Genomic DNA, 20,812 nt, shown 5'->3' on the forward strand with positions numbered 1-20,812 from the left:
ACTTGTGTTTGTTTTGGGGTGGGTTCAGTGTGGGTGGGGGGTGGGTGGGAGGGAGAAAAGTGGAAAAGGTATGTGAGTTGCTCATGAGCATCAAAGAAGATTTATTATCCTCGGCCTGAAATTTTGTTTAGAAAAGAAGCACAAAGTAGTTCCCTTCCAGACCAAACATCCATGGTCATAGATTTTGGGTGTTCTGGAAGAAGACTGCACGTGTTCCCTCTCCTCCATGCTCGTGGCTTGACCCAGAGGGCAAGAAGAAATAATGGTGATGACACCCGATAGGACTGGGGTGCTCATGCCCTTCCATTGCTAAACCCCAGCTACTGCCCCTTAGTTTCCTTTTGCTGTGGTCCTGAGTTTTTTGTTGGGGATTTTTTCCCCGTCCTGATGAGGGCACCACTGCAGACCATGCTGTGCCTGGGGTTGTGGGCAGCTGCTCTGCTCTTCTTGTTTTCCCCTGGCACTGTACGAGGTGACTGCTGGCTGATTGAGGGGGACAAAGGTTACGTGTGGCTGGCTATCTGCAGCCAGAACCAGCCTCCATATGAGACAATCCCCCAACATATCAACAGTACGGTGCATGACTTGCGTCTGAACGAGAATAAGCTCAAAGTGGTGCTGTACTCCTCCCTCAACCGCTTCGGCAACCTGACTGATTTGAACCTGACCAAGAATGAGATCTCCTACATTGAGGATGGGGCTTTCATGGGCCAGTCAAACCTCCAGGTTTTACAGCTGGGCTACAACAAACTCACTAACCTGACAGAGGGCATGTTGCGGGGCATGGCCCGTCTCCAGTTCCTCTTTGTGCAGCACAACCTAATTGAGCTGGTCACCCCTACTGCCTTCAATGAATGCCCCAGCTTGATTAGCATTGACCTGTCATCTAACCGTCTCAGCCGTCTGGAGGGGAACACTTTCACCAGCTTGAGCAATCTGATGGTGTGTGAGCTGGCTGGCAACCCCTTCAACTGTGACTGTAGCCTCTACAGCTTTCTTAACTGGCTGGCTCTCTTCAATAATGTCACCAAGAACTATGACCGCCTCCAGTGTGAGACTCCACGGGAGTTTGCTGGGTATCCGCTTCTGGTACCCCGTCCTCACCACAACCGCAATGCCATCACCATCTTCCAGTCCATGTGCAGAGGTGGCACCATTCCCTCCCTCTCCAGGGTCAACCCCACTCCTTATACCCCTGACTCCCAGCGAGACCTGGATGAGGGCTCAGCCATCAGCCCTGGGGACTTCCTCTCCGTCAAGCCTCCAGCCTCCTCCACCACTGACTCCTCATTCAGTCCCAGCATCAAGCTACATGACGTCACCATCACTTCAGCCATTCTGATGGTAACCATCCCCATGCCCTACAGTAAGATGTATGTGCTGGTCCAATACAACAACAGCTACGTTTCTGACATAGCAACACTGAAGAGCAAGAAGGAATATGTCACTGTCAACAAGCTGAAGGCCCACACTGATTATACATTCTGTGTGGCCTCTATCCGCAACAACAGGCGTTACAACCATACTTGTCTGACCTTTGCAACCCGAAGCAAAGGCAGGGAGGACCCTATTTCCAGTACTTCCACCACCACACACTATATCATGACCACCCTGGGTTGCCTCTTTGGGATGGTCATTGTCCTGGGGGTGGTGTACTACTGCCTGCGAAAGCGGAGGATGCAGGAGGAGAAACAGAAGTCCCTCAATGTCAAAAAGACCATTCTGGAAATGCGTTATGGATCAGATATTGATACCAGTACCATGGTCCATCCTTCCCAGAAGCTGGGTGAGCCACCTGTCATTCCTGTCTCACGGATGTCCTCCATCCCTTCCATGATTGGGGAGAAGTTGCCCCCATCAAAGTCAATAGAAACTGGGATGGAGACTCCTAAAGTCACTACTAAAGGTAACTACATTGAGGTGCGAACTGGTGGTGGGGATGGGCTGGAGAGAGCCCAGCGGGATGAGGACCTGAGGGAGCTTGACAATGGGCAAGGCTCAGCTGCTGAGATCTCTACTATAGCCAAGGAGGTAGACAAGGTCAACCAGATCATCAACAACTGTATTGATGCCCTCAAGCTGGACACAGCGTCCTTCCTGGGTGGCGGGACTGGTGTTGACTCAGATATGGCCTTTGAGTGCCAGTCCATCCCAGCTGGTTCCTCAAGTGGGCTAGAGCGGCCCAGCTTCCTTTCCCCACCCTACAAGGAAAGCTCCCACCACCCCTTGCAGCGCCAGCTTAGTGCTGATGCTGCTGTGGCCAGAAAGACCTGCAGTGTCTCCTCTAGTGGTTCCATCAAGAGCGCTAAGGTCTTCAGCTTGGATGTGCCTGACCACCCACCACTCAGCAAGTCTGACTCCAAATACATTGAGAAGGGCAGCCCACTTAACAGCCCTTTGGATCGTCTTCCCTTGGTGTCTCCGAGCGCCATCCACCACTTGGAGGTCAAGCCTTCTTACCATTGTAGTGAGCACCGTCACTCCTTCCCGGCCCTGTACTATGAGGAAAGTGCTGACACCCTGAGCCAGCGGGTGTCATTTCTCAAGCCACTGTCCCGGTCCAAGCGAGACTCAACATACTCCCAGCTCTCCCCCAGACACTACTTCTCAGGCTACTCCTCCAGCCCTGAGTATTCATCAGAGAGCACCCACAAGATCTGGGAACGATTCCGGCCTTACAAGAAGCATCACAGGGAGGAGGTTTACATGGCAGCTGGGCATGCCCTGAGGAAGAAGGTTCAATTTGCCAAGGACGAGGATCTGCATGACATCCTGGATTACTGGAAAGGAGTCTCTGCTCAGCAGAAGCTGTGACTCTTCCTCACAAGGAAACAATACAAACCAAGACCCCCCTCCAAGAAGCAGAAAAATAAGCCACTTGACTGTGAAAAATAAACCAACAGCAAAATACTCCTGACAAATACAAAACTGACAAAATCTTTTCTTAAAGTTTACAAGAACAACAGAAAACTCTCTCACACACAGACACACACACACACACACACGCCAAATTGTCTCTACTGTGTTATGGGGACCATTGTTCTGCCTGCAGATGGTTGGGAGGAGCGTCCTGCTCTAACACTGTGGTAACAATACTGGAGTGTGAGTGGGTGGGAATGGCCTGGGAGTGGGTGGTGGTGGTGGCAGGGGAAGGGCAGGAATGGACACTCACTGGGCACGAAACTCAGCTGAGAACTATTCCTCTTTCTGTTCCTGTTGTGGGCTGATTTTTGCTTTTGGGTAGGAGGGCAGGACTTTGGTTTAGAAAGCTTCCCTGTCTACCTGATACGCCTGCTATTCCAAATCTTCCATCACTAACTTTTCCCTCATTTTCTTCAGCAGTGGAGGCTTTTCTCTCTCTCCTATCCCCTTCCAAGACAGGTGGAATTTTTTGGAAGAAGTTCTCTCACTCTTTTTCCTTTGACCTTTCCTACCCCTCTCTATTAAGGCTCCCTAGGCTTGCACTTTCTGTCTAGGTACTTCATGAGCCTCCATCCTCCTCAGAGGAAGGAGAGGACATGTGAAGGAACAAGGGAGGTAGGACCTACCATATAATAGGCTCTGTGCCCTTGCGTTCCTCCTCCTTCCCTTCTCATGCCATGTTGCTGCTGTTGAACACCAGCAATTCTGGAGTGACAGGTATTCTCCAGGCCTGCTCAGAGCCAGTTTTCTGCTAGTTGGTGGGGGGGAAAGGGTTATGAATGTTCTCTTCATTATGGCAAGCCAGCTCCTCAAGGAGTGGTGGAGGAAAATGTAGGAAGGTCTGGTCTCTCAGAGATATAAAAGGTTCCCATCTCTCCATGAATGTCACAGGTCAGAGATGCTCCCCACCATACACACCTATGCTCAGGCTACCCTTGTGCAGTAAGTTTAATACTCTCTGTTCCTGTCCCCCTTACTATGAGGAAGGGACCTGGAGAGGAGCTCAGCAGAACAAGTTCTACATGAAGTTTCTGCAGCTCTTCCCAACTGACTTGCACCATGGGCTCTGGGGTGGGTGGGTAGGTGTGCATGAGAAGAGCATCACCCAACCTCCTCACTTCCTCGTGGATGTGAAGAATAGGATTTCAGTTGCTCACCTAACTGGGCTGGCCTCACAGAAAGTCTTCCTCTTAGGCCATGGACATCCTGGCATGGATAGGAGACAGCCTAGGGTGAAGACAAGGGCACAGGAAACAAATGAGATGTGAGAATAAGGCCTGGGTGTAGCCCCAGAAAGATGGCCCTGGTAGAAGCTCCCTGTGTGTTCAGCCACACTTTGTGTGCCAGGATAGAAGAGGACACCAGCCTCTGGTGGATGGCAGTGTTGCTTTGACTGCTTAGAGGCCCTCATGAGAGTCAGAGTAACATACCACTTCCTAACTTCTCCACTTCCTCACAGTTAGGTGTTACAAACTTTTCTTAGGGATCCTTTCGCATCTTGGCAAAACCCCAGTTTCACTTGTTAGGTCCCAGCCTCTGTCCCTTGGATAGAAGATCTGCTACAGAGTTGGAAATGAGCATCATACTGCCCTCTCTACCTAGTCCCATTTCTAAGCAGCCCAAGAAAGCACAATCTTGGCACCATCTCCCCCAAAGTTTTGTTGTCAGGCAGGGGTGCTGCCTGTTAAGCATGTCTTTATGCAGCACAGCGGGCCTCCTCTCCATGATCTGCCCTACACCTGACAGTTGTTCACCTCTATCCAGATAAGGATGAGGACCTCTCCTGTGTTGGCCCTCCCTAAGTGGTTATTTCCTCTTTGAGGTGCTCCTCAGAAGCCCCAGTGTTTTTGGGGGCCTGGGAGAAGAATGAGGGTGTAGGAGCTTCTCTGGGAGGGATTTACATGCTGTGTACAGAGAACTTACCTGTTATCTGTCAGGTAGTAGCACTGCCAGCTGTGACAGCTGGTTTCTATGCCACTGGTGATATAATTTTGCCTTCTGTAAGTGAGGAACAGCAGAGACTCCTTTTCAGTAATACAGGATGTCATGCAGATCCTGATGCGGAAAACCAGAGGGGGTATCCCAAAAGTCAAAACATGTGAAGATCTGTGGTGTTTCTTCTTTGTAGGGATGCTGATGGTAACAATCCTAAGCCAGGTCCTGATCCCATTGCCTCAGACTCCTTCACTGTCAGCCTGCTTCCTCACAGTAAAAGCATCATTTTGCCTTGAGTCCAGAGGTGTCCATGGTACTGACTCCACACAGTAAGAGCCAGTCCAACCCAGAGGAAAGGGTGTGAGTGCACACGTATGTGTGTCTGTGTGTGTGTGCAGAAGGATGAAGGGAAGTCACAAATGGAAGTCACGTCACTGCTGCCAGGTGTCCCTCCATGTTGGGATCATGCAGCAAATCAAGACAGGTAAATGCTGTGAGAGGTGCTTAGGCACAGCAGAGCCTCTTCATCTACCACTTGGAGCAAGCCCAGTGGTCTTCCAGCATGGTAACCATCCAAGCAGAAAAGACTATTGGTTAGGGCACAGAACTGGACAGGAAAAGGAGGATGGCAGGCAAGGGGGGATGGAGTCTTGTTCCTCTCCCCACCTCTTCCCTCCCTATGCTTCTCTGCTGAATGGTCTTGTAAACAGTTCTGCTCAATCAATACTTTAGGGAGGAGCATTGACCTGTAAAGGTTTCTGCTCCCTCTCCCTACCACCTCAACGAGGCAGAAAAGAAAGGTCAGGGATACAGCTATCATCAATCCCTTCTTTTTCCTGTGGTAGGGGTGAGGCTGGATAGGGGGGACAAGCCATTTCTCTCCCAGTTGTAGCGCCCCACTCCAAACCAGTGGATGAAGTTTGCACAAGATGGACTGTTCTGTGGGAGGAAGAGGGCAAGGAAGGGAAACAAAGTGTCTCACCTTCCTTCCTCCTCCCTTCTTCTTTGTCCTGCTCCCTCCCCAGGGACGAGGGCTCACAAAGTGATGCCAGTCCTGTCGGAGGAAAGCAGATTTAACGTTCTATTTGCATGATGATTTTACTGTATTTTTCTGAGCAAACACCTGTTGTGTATGTGCCAGTTTGTTGGAATTTAACCTCCTTCCTCAAAGTCTCTCCTGTCCTTGTCCCTGTTTTCCCTGCTCCTTTCATTCATCCCTGATGTGATTTTATGAGACGCTCCTATCAGTTTGGGAGGGAACATGCTCCAAAGAGAACCCAACCCAATCAGCCCCATAAAACCTTTTCCTTCTTCTTTCCGGGGTCTCCCTCCCCTTGCCCCAAATGTGGTTTCTCAGCTGCTTTTCAGGGTCATGTGCATAAAGGGGGATGTGTTATATACACCAAAGGCCTGCTCTTTCTAGTGGCCATCTTTTCTCCTAGTTGTTGAGAAACAGGAGTGAGGCCCATCAAGATAGATCTCATAAGAGAATCGCCATCCCTGTGCCCTGGTTGTTCTTTCCTGAAATCTACAAGCAAGGTTATTCTTGGGGGAAACAAGGAATGCTTCAGCTGCAGGAAAACCTCTGATACGGTAAAAACTTGATGTGGAGCTGGTTACAATCACTTAGAAGACCTTCCACCACCTTCCTCTCATTGATTGCATGGAGCTCTGCATTAAGTTTGCCCTACCCATTCTCTGCCCTGGTTGGCCCTGGCAGAGAACAGGGCATGATGAAACCTGAAAAGCCTCTTTGTTGGGAAAAAGTGTGGAGAGACTGTCTGAAGTTTCTAAGCCCTCTATGGCTTGGCTTTGGCAAATCTCTCAATGCTGCCTTCTCCCAAGGCAAAGTGGATTTCTGGGGAAGAACCAGGACTAGACTCTTTCACACTTTATTTCTGGCTTGATGACTCTTGGCAGGGACAACAGGGGTTTAGTTCACCTCACTGGAAATTGTGAAGGGTGAGGAATGAGGTTGGGTGCAGACCTGCCCTCTACCCCCAAGAAAAGCCTTGGGGGGAAGACTTGGCTTGGATCCTGCATCCAGAAGAGCGAAGGTGAGACCTTAGGTGTGCTGTTCTCATGGGGCAGAGCTCTTTCCCATACCTGATGTTGCTGCCCCAGCTTATGCTGTGGTGCCATGTTCCCTTCTCCCCCTCCCCACTCTTTCATACTGAATAAATCCCTCTCGAGGCAGGTGTGAAATATTCATGACTGACAAATGAAGAATTATGTCGGGCTGAGGAGGCCTCTGTGTGTTTGCAATGCTAATCAGCCTGCCTTCCTGGAGGAGGCTCTTCCTGGCAGGCTTGAGGGAAGAAGCAGAAGATGCAGGAGGGAAGGTGGAAAAGGAGCTGAGAAAGAGAGGAGTGGCAGATGCAGCAGGGATGAAGAAGGTGTGGTGAGACCAAGGAGTGGGGAGGCAAGGAGGAACAGGTAGAGGGAAATGGAGAAGGTGGAGAAGAGGGACAGGCTGGAAAGACCCAGGGAAGAGATGGCCGCAGTGGAAAGAATGGGATGGTAAAGGGACTAGTGAGGACAAAGGGACAACTAGGGTTCAGCACAGGGGTTGAGGCTCTCTGAGAGAAGGTGGGGAGTTAGTCAGCAGTGCCTGGAGAAAGAAATCTGGGCGGACTTCTTGATGAGCTGTGACCCCTCTCTGTAGGGCAGAGCTCAGTGCTACAGGGTGGGCAGCTGCCACACATGCAGGAGCTGGACCCAGAGCCCCAAAAGCACATTTGCCATGCTTGTTGCTGACAGGAAAGCTCAGCTGCATCGGGAAGGACACACAGTCTCCAGGAGTTTAGAGAATGTCCCTTCAACCACCACCACCGCCTTCAGCACAAGCCGCAGGCAAGAAGAGCTGATGGAGCCATGTCCTCTTCCTGGAGCCAGCTTGCTGCTGTCCCACCATCTGAGCAGGAGGGAGCATTCTCAGGGTGGCTCAGTGTGAGACAAACACTCTGTGCCACCCCCCACTGGGCTACAGAGGTATCTTGTAGGGCTGGCAGAGCCTGGCCCACCTCAGCCACCCACTGCCCACGCTGTATGAGACAGATGGTTTTGGGTCCTTCCCCGAAGGAAGGGGAAGGGGGAGTGTCTGTTTTGTCCCCCCTACACACGCACGCACTCCCAACCCTGTCCTTCCAGCTTTGGCCTTGTACTGTGAGGGGTGTTCTTGGTCTGTATCCCCTTGACTGCCCCCGGTGTGTGCCCTGGAGAGGTGTCTCCATACCTCTCCCTGCACCATCCCACCAGGGCAGCTCTCTGCAGGGCTGCCCCAACCCATCCCCAGTCCCTGGGCGGAGATAGGGCATTCTCTGCCCAGCTTCTCCTTCTCCCACTTCTCCCACTCCCTCTCCTCCCTGCCCCACCAGGCTTAAGTCCACCTTTTCCCCCATTACAATCCCCCTCTGTATGCCCCATCCTCTCGCGTTCGGCTTGGCCTTTGCCTCCCCCATAATTACCACCGCCACTGTGAGGCCTTGCTCTTGGGTGGCCTGTCCCCACCGCCTGCTCTCCATCTTCCCCATGGGGAGGAGGAAGGAGAGTCCATCCGGGTCAGGCCAGACCCTCCAGGGCTGGTACGGCTGGTCCATCCACAAGCACAGCATCTGGGGTGAGGGGGTGGGAAGGGGCGGGCAGCTGCCGGGCACAGAGAAGGGGGCATCAGGCCTTGAATGTAAGGAAGGGCCTGGGAGGCAGCTGCTGGGACTGGCCTCTTTGGTGTTCCTCCTTCCGTAACAACCCTGTGACCCCCTCGGTTGTGTATGGACAAATTTGAGTTGGAGTTATGTTCTTTTATTTCTTCTTCTCTTTTTTTTTCTTTCTTCTTTTAGATTTGTATTTCTTTCTCATTCTTTTCTTTCTTTTTTTTTCTCTCTTTCCTTCTTTTCCTGTTCTAAAACTGAATGGCACGAAATCGTTTTTCCTCAACTCGGAGATTCCTGTATGGAGAAAATCAATTTCTATATTTGCAATAAATTTCTTATTTAAAAAAAAAAAACACCTAAAAAAAACAACAAGCAAAAAATACAAAAAGCTGCTTCTGAGTCCATTTGTTCCAGCCTTGTCTGGTAGAGGAGGTGGGATGGGATGGGATGGAATGGAATGGAATGGAATGGAATGGAATGGAATGGAATGGAATGGAATGGGATGGAATGGAATTGAATGGGATGGGAGAAAATGGGATATGGATGAAATTGAGAGAGCTGGGTCAGGGAACGTGAGAAGGATTCTCCCAGGCACCCAGTGGCCACCCACTACCCCCAAACACACTTTTTCTCTGCCCTTGGCTGTTGCCTTTTTTGGATACATCCTCATTTTTACAGAGTCATCAGTTCTGTCATGATACCAGTCCTCTCCTGCACTGATCAGCACTCAGTTCCTTCCCCATCCTGGGCATGCATGCAGCACTGCCTAGGTGTAGGGCAGTGCTTCCTTGCCCATCACCTACACAACAAATCCTCAGCTGGCGGTGAGAGGCTCAAGCCCCAAAGCTCTCTGGAGGAGGGTAATCCAAGGCAAGCGATCCAGCCATGGGTAATGACTGAGCAATCTGTAGCCTAATCCACCAGCAGATATCCTGATCTCAGCTCTTCCTAAGCATCAATATTTAAAGTCAAGAATGCAGCCAGCAAATCCATGCCTATTGGTGCATTTATACACATAATTAGGCCAATTTGTGTATGGTGACATAGCAGCCATTCCCTTGCATGTCTTGTCTCTTCTCTGCCTCCAGTTTCTTAATGTTTCTTGTTTCTCCTGAGAGTGGTATGGCTCCTTGGCTCAGAAGGGTTCTTTTTTTTGCCCTGGCAGATCCAGCTTTAAATAGACGGGTTTAACCATGGCTTCTAGGCTTCCTTTTTGGGTGTGCTGAACTCACAACCTCTGCTCCTCGTGTAGCAAGGGACGGGAATAAATGGTCCTAGGGAGTTGTGAATATGGACATAACAGCTCCTGGATATATATGCTACAGTAGCTGACGACTCTTATTAATGCTTGAATTGATTTCAGAGCAGACTTAGGAGCAGATGCTACTACAGGCAGATGCTTCACAGTCTGACATGTTCTCCGGTGGACTTGGGAAGAATGATTCAGTGTGGGAAGGAATGGTGCTGGGCTGTGTATCTCTGGGAGAGGGACAATGGTGCATAACAAAGAGGAGCTCTTCTGGGGTTAATCAGAGTTTCATCTGCTTGGTAGAAAGCTGGATCTTTCAGTCAAAGTGGTGTTCCTGGAATCTGCATCTCTGCAGTGCAGGGATACAGGCCTTCTGAGACAGGGAATCTCAAATCTTGGGAGGAATTAATGCATAAATTATAAAATGGCGTAATCTAATCAGTAGAGAGCCCCCATGCTGTTTATTTTGTTGCTAAATTCGATTTTGTCTCCACAGTTCTTGCATTTCATTTGGTTGCTCTGCCACAGGGATGAGAAAGGACAAGATATATTTGCAAATGCTGTCTAGGGGGAGTGGGAAGCTTTGGGAAGGGAAGACTGTCAGAGCTGAAGTCATCACAGATGTCCTGAAGCCAGGTGAGGACTCTTGGGCTTGGGGGGGACATGGAGGCACTGTAGTCAGCCCTCTGGGCCAAAATAATCTGTGATGAAAGAGTTAAGCAGTGCTTGTATTTAAATAGCCTTTGGCTGATTCCAGTCAGATACCTTAGCAGTCCTCTGCTCTGCAGTGTTGTGTGAGCTGGTGTGTGTCTTAGGAAGGGATGAGGTGTGAGCTTGCATCTGTGAGTCTGCATCGTTCTCTCAAGTGTCTCTGGATACAACTGTGTCCAACTGATCACAGTCTCTGCAACAAACCACACTGACCTCTGCCTCCAGAACCTGCTTGGTGGACTATGATGTCCATGGAGTCATCACGAAGTGAGAGAAGGGCTCACAGTTATGCTGTGGGCAGTGAAGGGGCTGCAGTGAACAGTGTGAGGAAGGGAGTCATCTAGGTGGCCAAAGTGAGTTGGCCTACTAAGCAAACCCATCCTGGAGAAGAACAGTGCAGCTTTGCATAGCCTCATGTTTTAGGCTGGCTGCAGACTCAGGAAGACCATTTTGTGTTGGCTTGTGGTTAGTTAATGCTGACATGGTTATTTTCCACCCCCGTGAAGTTCAGTGACTTATCCAAGCCATAATTTGCAGCAGCACAGAAAGAACTGACTTAGCCACAGAGCCTTTTGCTGGAAATCATATGGGACAGTTGTCATCTCTTTGCCTCTGTGTGTGTGTGCATGTGCCTATGTGTTATGGTACAGACAGGCATGTAGGCAACATTGCCCTCTTCTGGACTGACTGCAAGGACTGGAAGAGCATCTCTGATGGAATTGCATCCTGGCAGATGAATTCTGTTTCCACTGCAAACGTAACAACATTTCTGGGTCTTGATTTCCTATCCAAATCCTAGTGGCTTTGGATCAATCAGTCATGAGTCCTCAGGGTCAGACCAAGTCTAAGAGAGCAGAGTGAGGAATCCCTCCTCTCCAGATAATGCTGGCTCCAATGTAACCAGAAACCAACAGCTCTGAAGGGTAATGAGAAAATGGATGAGGGTGTGAGGGTCATGCTGCTGACATTTGCCCTGAGGATTATCCCTCAAGGGGATGAGAGCAGTGCAGGCTATGGAATGGTTAGGCTGACATTTTTCCCCAGGTCTTGGATGCACTTTCAAGTAAAACACAAAGGTCTGTATTGTGCAGAGCTAGAGGACAGACTGAGAGCTACACAGAGTCCAGGGGAATTTGGAGCTGTAAGTGCACAGGCCATGCCTACCCTTAGCAAGTGGTCAGGGGATGTCACTGAACAACCTGTACATCTCCCTTCTCATCCTTGGAGAAAACACAAAGTGAGAGAAGGAAAACTCAAACAGCCTGAAAGTGAAATATTTAGGAGTGAAGGGATAAGATAGATGGAACGAGGACTTGAATACTTTTATACAGGGGCACATACACAGTTAAAATGATGGATTAGTATCACTGGTGCTCCCCTATATGGACAAGCTCAAGGTTTTGCCACAGATTTGGTGGGACTGTGCCAAGGTGCAGAACTGCTCCATTCCTCGGCTTCACAAATATTCAACAGGGACCTGTGTCTTCCCTTCCCTTTCCAGGCTTCCTGGAACAGGGTCTGTCTCTCGCAACATGGTTATGTGCTATCTCTTGCAGTGGGATTGCCAGACTCCTCAGGGACTGACAGTTAACATGCATTCTCAAAGGAGAAGGGAATGGCATTTAAAGTGAGTCCAAGGAGCTGCATTGGTGACTCCTGCTAAGCAAGGCAGAAGTAAGCAGGTGCCCAGCTAATGCGACTGTGGAAAATGAATCAAAAGCCTCATCACTTTTTCAATAAGAAACACTTCAAAAAAGAAAAGTATTCAGCTCCATCTCTCTGTATATGTTGCCAGAAAGGGCATCATTAAGAATTCATTGCAACTTCTGCACCCAATTTTCCGGCCCAGTGCCTTGTCCCACTTGTCTTACTCCAGCTTCAAAGACAGTGGAGGCTCTGCCATGAGTATTGAGGGACAAACGGGACCTGAATAATAAGATGGAACTTGAAGAAAGAGTGGGGGGAGATGAGGACCACAGGTGAAGGGGTGAAGTGGCTGAAGGAGGGAGAAGAACAGTAAGGAAAGGAACATGAGAAAGAGCCGGACTTGCCCTCAGACTTGTGAGCAAATAGGCACAAGCCTGTCCCAGCTGCTTGCTGTGTCCAGCTTACATGGGCCTAGGGATTTCTTTCTACTCTTCTCTGTCTTTCTACTCTGTTCTTTCCCTTCTTGAACATCCAGAGATGGTGAGTGGGGATTCCTAACAGCCAAAACCAGCACAGCTGGACCAAGGTTCTGAGCTGCAGGATGGTGATGCAGCTGACAAAAATGGCCAAGTCAAGCCAAACTGTGTTATAGGGCAGATTCATCAGGACAAGGAAGTGCAGGCTAAATCCATAAAGTTTGAAGTGGCTGTACTTGTCGTGTATGAGTGCCTTCAGGTGAAGGAAGTGTCATGATACCTGCTTGTTTGGAGGAAAAGGTGCTTCATTCTGGGGTTTGTTCAAATTGAGCATTGGGCCAGGAGACATGAGATCTCAGCTTCTCATCCCTTCACAATAAGGTGGGGAGAGAGCTTTCACCTTTGTTTCTCTGCCATACATTTGCTATCTTTTGTCACCATCATCCACAAGATTTCCTGCTCTTGACACCTGTTCCTCTTTTTCTCTGCTTCTCAAGTGGCAGCCAGGGAGATAATTGGTATTTTTGACACTGTCTGTTGAGCTCTTTGTGGCAGGAGCTGCCAGAATGAAGCCGTGAATTATATAATAAGGGTTAATTAGAGGCTTTTCAGGACTATGTTACCATACTCCATGAGGATGTTGCCGTCCTTTCGGGGCTGTTGTAGGAAACGGTGCCTTTGGGGGACAGGAGCAAGGAGGTGTCAAAGCCATTGATGGTGGCTGTGGTGGCCAGGAAAAGGTTGTTCTGGCTCATTAGTGGCACCAGAGGTGCTGGGGTGGACCACACAACTCAGGAGAGTGAGAAGCAAAGTTGGACACAGACTGAGGTTTAATGACTGATGTGGTGGAGGTGGAGGGTTTTTAAACTCCTATAGAGTTGTGGTCTGATGTTGGAGGAATAGCTGGGTGCCAGGTTCCTCAGTGGTCCTCATTCTCCCTCTGCTGCTGAAGGGAGCTGAGCTGGAAGGTAGAACTTGCCAGGGCAATGTCCATAGAAACCAAGGCTTGAGTGAACTCTGAAAGGCCCTCGGCAACTCCCAACTGCCAGATGACAATTCTGCTCCTGCATGGGTAGCCTGCTTCTGTAAGAAGACCTCATGGTTCCATCCTACCTCTCTAAGAAGGTTGACCTGCCTGTAACTGAGTGTCCAATGGGAGAGACCACCAGTTCAGTGGTGGAATGTGAGGGGGGAGAAGTGATCCTCCAAGTTTTGCTGTCCTTGTTGTCCCACAGCTACTCTCTTTCCACCTGTCTGCCACTGCTGGGTTGTTTGACTTTGGAGATGATGAGGAGACACTGCTCCCTCACTCCCACCTAGATCCTTAATGGAGAAGGGGGCACTAATTTCTCCAGCCCTGTTTTGCAGATCGTGTGCCTGAAGGTGAAACTGCCTGAGGCAGGTTAGCCAGCTTGAGAAGGAGGTTTAGATGACAGATCTCTTTCCTGCTTGCAATTGTTGCTATGCAGGGATGCTTCGAAGTGGTTGGCTTTGCCAGCACAGCCTCTCTACACTCCTGTGCCATCTCAGAGGAGTAAGAAACTCATCTTGTTGCTTCAAGGCTTTGGAGTCATCACTAGCATATTATGGAGTCTTTCAACAAAAAAGTATAAACTGCAAGGTCACCATGTTATAGCATAACACACCCTCCTGGGTCTGACAAAACTTGAAGAACTCCTTTCCGGCTCTGGGGGAGTAATGGACTTCCCTGAGTCTCTTGAAAAATTACATCCAAGTATTAAATCCAATGAAAGATCTTTGGGAAATCAGAGAGATTTCTCTCCCTCACTTTCTCTTCACACCACTAAGTTCCAAGTCCTGTCAGTGTGGTGGGTGGAGGGTAGCAACACACGATGGCAACCAAACCTCTGGGCTTCTTCTGCCTGGCTGCTTACCTGTGAGAAGCAGACAGTCACCTGAAACTGTTAGAAGAGGACACAGGTTTTACTTCCACCTCTGCTTAACCTTCTAGGCCATCAGCTCTCTCCTCCTTTCTTGTCTATTGTGCTTTCCTCAGAATTTCCAACCCCTCCCTTCATACTTTCCCTTTTTTCTGTTTTCTGTTTTCCACCTTCCTTCATTGACCCTCACCTCTCCATTCCCTAGGGAATCATGATTTTCTCCATCTCTCCTCTCCTGTATTTTTTTGATACCTTCACTCACCATCTTCCATCTGTTGTCCTTTTCCTGTTTCTCCTTCTTTCCTTCTATTCAGCCCCTTCTATCTCCTCCCATGTCCACATATTTCACCCTCTCATATAATATCTAATATAATTCCTCACATCTTGAGTCATCCTAACCTGCAAGGAAGTGGTTTCCCGCAGGGAAACAGAATGTGAAAAATATCTTTGTTCACCAAAAATTAAATATTGACCATATGGGGTGGAAAAAAGCCAACAAACTAGGGGAAAAAAAGTGCCAGCTCATTGCTCGGAAAGGGATGAAAAAAGGCAAAACTTGTCTGAACAAGTATTCACCACTGGGTTCAGTGCATTTCTGCATCAGTGTGCACTGAAAGCCTTGCTAAGGTTCTCAGACAGAGTCACTGCAGTAGGGCCAACCTAGACCGCACTGGGGTGGACAGAAGGTGGAATCTGGGATTCAGGGATGCAGCTGAGATACAGTCAGTGTGTGAAACAAATTTAAGGTGTCTCTTACACACACACACAGAGTCCTACAGTTTTGTCCTTCTAGGCTGAGTCAGTTGGATATTCTCTGCTTCAGTCATTTCTCAGATGATGCCTCTGCCAAAATTACTCCCTTTGTGACTCTTCCAGAAATGGCTGTGACTGTGGGGTAAGAAGGTCAGGGGTAGGCTTCTTCTAACATGGGGTCATATCATCAGAAATAGGAACCTGGTGAACACTCTAAGCATACCTGGAAAAGTACTTCCACGAGGAATCAGGCACTTTCCCTTGCAGACACATTTCCCTGACATTTCCCCAGGTCTCTTCTGCTTCCTTATTGAATGTTCTCAACAGAAACAAATTTCTCCCACACCTTGATCCCAGAGATGACCTACTGCAGTGTCTGAGCATCATCCACAGGATGAAATTTCTTAACAAAGGCCATAGTACAGGGTAAGTCATATAGATTTGGGCAGGGGCATCACCTCAGAAATGACTGAAGGAGAGAAAGTAACATACTGTTCTTACAGGCAGGGGACAGACTTAGCACCACACAAAATGACTCAGAGAGCAGCTTTGGTGGGTAGAGAAAGAAAATCTCAATGAATCCCTCAGACCTTTCTGTTTCAGTGATCTATTAAACAAGTCATATCTCTGTGTACAGCAAGTACAGGATTAATCCCACATGATTCTGGTATTTTTAGCAGCTTGCTCACAGCTAGGGTAACTGGGACTTCTTTCTTGCTTCACTTGCAGGAGCCCTGAAGCCAGTCTCCAAAGGTTCCTAGTAAATAGGTAGATCTCAAGTGAAAATCCAGGTCTCTGAGTGCTGTAGTGAGAGATGCAAGATGTTTGATTACAAGAAAAATGTCTTGGAATCTATCTGAACCAGCTGTTCTACAGCTGGATCTTAGGCTAATTCACTATGTGACCCTGCTGTGATCCATGAAAATGAGCAGAGGATGGAAAGGCAGGCATCTGCTTCATCAGTGCTTGAGACAGCACTTCGTGTAATGGTGGTGGGGCAGTGTTGGGTCTTGATGCGGGGTGAGGCTGCATACAGACAGGAGACTGGGGAAGGGACAGTAGCAGAGTGGTAGCAATGGAATGTGCCTTCTAACACAGACCTTGGGAGTATGATCTTGCTCTGCAGGGCCCCAGATCTCTCTCCTTTCTCAGTTTTTCACAGCCCAAACTGAATGGGACACAAAGTCTCCCAGCAATGCAGAGGCTGTGGCTGTGCTGCCAACTTTTGATGTTCTGGAGTCAGAATCTACCGTGAACAGGCTCTGTAGTTGCAGCTGGGTTCCTCTGGTGTGTGATGGGGGGCATGTGCTTCCCACCCACTATTATAAATGAGGGGATTTGGTGGGCAGGAAAGGATTCCCTTTATGGGTCGGCTCCTTCTCCTAGCTTCTGCTGACACCACTTGGAACCATCTGGACAGAAGAGATTCCTTGGATCTGCACCAAAGTTCCTTGGACAGCACACATCCAGAAGACTCTTGCCAGAAACAATCCCTGCAGACAGCCATAATGTCAGGGTTTCTCATCATCCAGATGAGGCAGCCCTCATAGATTATTACTGCACTGCTAGCATTTCAGGGAGGAAGAAGGCCCAGTGGAAGAAGGCACATGTTTTCTGGTCTCTGTATGATCATCACCAGGTGACCACCATGGCAGATGCAGCAAATTTATCTGCCCAGGAATCATGACCTTTCTTCCAAATGAAGGAAATATTTTGTGGAAAAGCAGCAGAAAAACTGCCATATCAGCATGAATCAAAACTGTCTGCGTCTTCTTCTCCACTGAGGATTCTAAAATCACAAATAGTTTGAAGAAGGCAAGCAGGGCAAAAGTACTGTCTATTCCTTTCAATGTAAGAACATTGAGTATCTTTGAAATGATTAGGCATCAGGTTTAAGAGAAAATTCAAGGAAACCTTATATCATAGTACAGAAATAGCTGATGAAATTCCTTGCCAAAGTCTTTAAACCAAATTTCTGAAAGTCTTTAAACTGCTGTTGGCCACTATGAGGGAAAGAGAACACTGGGAGAGACGGATCTTTGTGATGGTCCAGTACATCTGCCCTTCTGCATTACTGCATGTCTTATCCAACCTCTGGCATCCTTGTGTCGAGGTCTGCCCAGCAAGGCTGCTGCAATGGTCTGAAATGCCAGATAACTGTTAGCTGATGCTAAGATCATCTGACAGACCTGATGGGAAAAGAGCTGCATCTGAAGCTTCCCAGCACTGCAGCAGTGAGACTCATGGTTTCAGAACAGAGTTTCTGCAGCTGCTGCTTCCAGTTCTACCAGAACATAGTGAGCAACTGCATAAAATTCAGGCTTTATAATTATTTGGCATGGACTGAAAGAACAAGTGGTAGAAAAAAGCTTGAATATACACAGCAGCAATCAGACAAATGAACAGGAGAAGGAACTACTTTTAGCTTGGGCTTCTCATCAAATCAAACCATATGTCAGGACAGCCCTGGAGACATGCGTACCTTGGGGACCAGAGTCTTAACAACTGGTCAGCACCTTGGCAGGTGTCGTGACCAAGACAGAGGCACAACAGATGACATGAGAGAGGGAGAACCATGGTACCAGGGCAGTGGAATCCTCCTATCAGCAAAATTTGCTTCATGACAAGAATGCTGACGTCAGTGATTCCTGATACAGGGAGTAGTAGGATAGAAAAAAGCCCAGGATTTTATGGGTTAAAAATAGACAAGAAAGAAGCTGAAACATATGGCTTCATGACCTAAAGCCCCTTCTGAACCAAGATAGGTCTTGAGACAGGAAAGTCCCTGTGGGATTGATCTTGGGAGATGTAGGACTATACCAGATGTGCAGATGGTAGGTATGTTCTGCACTTGAGCAGATGGCAGGTATGCTCTGCACTACTCAGCTGTGGGACACTGTGCTGAGTATCTCTGAGTAAATCTCTAGGTGAGTTCCCTATGACTGTCCAGAACCTTAAAAATAACAACAATACAAAAGTATGTAAGGAACAAAAGGAAGACTTGAGAAATGTGGGTTCACTGCTAAATGGGGCATGTGGCCTGGTGAGACAGGGCATGGAGAATGCTGATGTATTGAATGTCCTCTCCAGCTCAGCCTTTACTGATAATACTGACCTACAGAAATGCCAGGTCCCAGAGACCAGGGGAAAACAGGGAGCAACTTGACCTGTGTGGAAGAGGATCAGAGAATACTTAAAGAAACTGGACATATGTAAGTTAATGGGTCCTGATGAGATGCAGCCAGCGGTGCTAAGGAGCTAGCTGATGTCATTTTAAGGTCAATCTAAATAATCTTTGAACACTCATGGTGACTAGGAGAAGTGCCTGAGGACTGGAAAAATGTAAATGTCAGTATGGAAGTCTAAGTCTATAGGAAGTCGCGGGAAGGATCTTGCCAACTGGAAAGCATGGAACTGAAATTCCTCTGTCTTCTAAAGGCATGCACCTCTAAGAAGGGTGATGCTGGTATGAGGAATCCATGCATTTCTGATTCCTGCCAAGTTGGAATGATGTTGGTGAGGCAAGGTTTATAGGGGAGATAAATGGCTTTTTTTGGACAAGCCAAATTGAATGTAAACATGGACAAGGTCTTTTTTGGGCTTGCTGCATTTACCTCCTTCAGACCTGCATGTGGGCCCAACATCCTGCCCATTTATTTCTGCTTATATTATAGCTAATCCTTTACACTCTTACCATCTTCAAACATCACACTTAGAGCAGTCCTGATGTTAAAATGTGAATTCTTATTTTCACAAAGACCTGGATGTAAAAACTACATACCCTACCCTTTTTGGTGAGCTGGGGAGAAAAGGAAGGAGAAGATTAAGGATTTATTTGATAAGCCATTTGCCTATGAGTACCCACTGTGATAATCCACACCTGCAATAAGGAAGAAGAGGATCAGCTGTTCTTCCAGGTAGTTGAACTGCAGTTCAACAGTTAATCTTTCAGAGCTGATCTTTGCTTCTGTATAGCTTGTTCTCACATAAAGCTCACCTGGTGTTCAGGTTGACTCATGTGAACCTGCCACATGCTGGAAACATCACTTTTCTGACACCAAATAAAGCAGAGTCTAAAGCAAAAACCTCATGGACTTGCCAATGAAGGGAGGTGTTGGTGAATCCTAGGAACTGCAGCATGTTTCTTGATAAGCCATAAGGGTTTGAGCTCCTCCTTAAGGGGATTGAACTGAGTCCGGAGCAAAGCAAATAGCAGTAATGTAGAAAACAAGCAGTACAGACTAGCAGGGAATGAGATACTGCGGAGTGAATAAGACAGCCTTGTTCCCTGAAACTCCCACCAATGCCCAAAAGAGAAATAGCCAGAAGAAAAAGAGATGTCTGCAAGCACAAGTGTGAGGGGGAGAGAGCATGTGTGAAACACACATTGTGTGAGGGAGACGGGTCCTATACAATGCTTGAGAGACATGGGTCCTGTAGCCTTTGTATTTGTCTTAGAGCTTGTGTGTTTGAGACAGTGTGAGGGAGCCCGAGACAGCTACCCCGTGCATGTGAGCAGCAGCGTGAGAGCCAGGCTGAAAGAGAGGAGTGAGCTGAAGTGGAGCCTCTCCAACTTTCTCCCTGCCTGGGAAGCTGCTTCAGGGGCTTGGAGTTGCGGTGTGTTGGCACATTTCAGGTGAGGATGGGGAGTTCTAAGAGCTATGCACTGACCCTTCTGGCTGGAGTCAGTGATGCCCCAGGAGCTGGGGATTCGCCACAACCTCCTGTCTATACATATGTCTTCCCTGTTATGGTGCTCAGTGTCCATCCCCACTAAACCTGAAATATCATCTGACTGGTCTGCAGCCGTGAGGATGGAAATGAGGGAGACTGGTCAAATAAACCTTTTCTCTTCCATGTACACTGAGAAGCCAAGAAGGACTAGTCCAAATGCCCCCAGCAGATACTAACTGCTGTTCTGCCCCCACAGCTGGTCATACTGTCTTGGTATTTGTGCTATTTAAAAGCAGAAGGCAGAAGGCCTTCCTCTTTCTTGCAGGAGGCTCCTCCATAGAGCCAAATGGCCAGCACAGCATAGCCAGGTCCTGCAGCTGTCCAGATCCAGTCCTGTCTCACCACAAACTCCCAGTCTTGGGGAAATGGGAACATCATGTTCCTTCCCAGCACCTGCTTGGCTTGAATACATCAGCTATTGTGCTCCTGCTGCCTCTGCAGAGGGAATTGCCTGCCATCTGGTGCTCAAAGACCCCTTAGTTTTGGTCAGGGCTTGGTGACAGATCCTTTTGAAGCCCTGCAAAAGTGAGGGAAACATAAGTGTGGTGGCAAAACAAGGGCTTCTGTAGTGCTCATGTACTATGAAATGTAGCTCAGCTCTCTGCCAGCTGGAGGGACAGCAATGTGAGCCAGATGCTGGGAACAGCCTTCCATGTTTGAGTGGCCATCCTCAGAAGAGAGGAAAAGCTGGAAGAAAAGCATCTCAGTGAAGCTCTGGAGATAGGAGATGGCACCATTACTGCAAGTCTTCAGGGATTTAAAGTGTGAGATTCTGGTTTCCAGAGCCATTTTTAGTGCCTTGGGCTATCCAAAACGCTTGCTCAGTGCTGG

General features: G+C 48.5%; 1 protein-coding gene across 1 annotated transcript; it reads left to right on the plus strand.

Annotated features, from left to right (window-relative positions):
• The first annotated feature begins 57 nt into the window (after positions 1 to 57).
• On the plus strand, positions 58 to 8,464 carry ELFN2 (extracellular leucine rich repeat and fibronectin type III domain containing 2). The gene has a single exon (XM_017823476.1). The coding sequence runs from the start codon at positions 388 to 390 to the stop codon at positions 2,812 to 2,814; it is 2,427 nt and encodes an 808-aa protein (XP_017678965.1). The 5' UTR covers positions 58 to 387; the 3' UTR covers positions 2,815 to 8,464.
• The last annotated feature ends 12,348 nt before the right edge of the window (positions 8,465 to 20,812 follow it).

Source organism: Lepidothrix coronata, unplaced genomic scaffold, assembly GCF_001604755.1.
Source record: "Lepidothrix coronata isolate B3197 unplaced genomic scaffold, Lepidothrix_coronata-1.0 Scaffold102, whole genome shotgun sequence".
NCBI classification, from domain to species: Eukaryota; Metazoa; Chordata; class Aves; order Passeriformes; family Pipridae; genus Lepidothrix; species Lepidothrix coronata.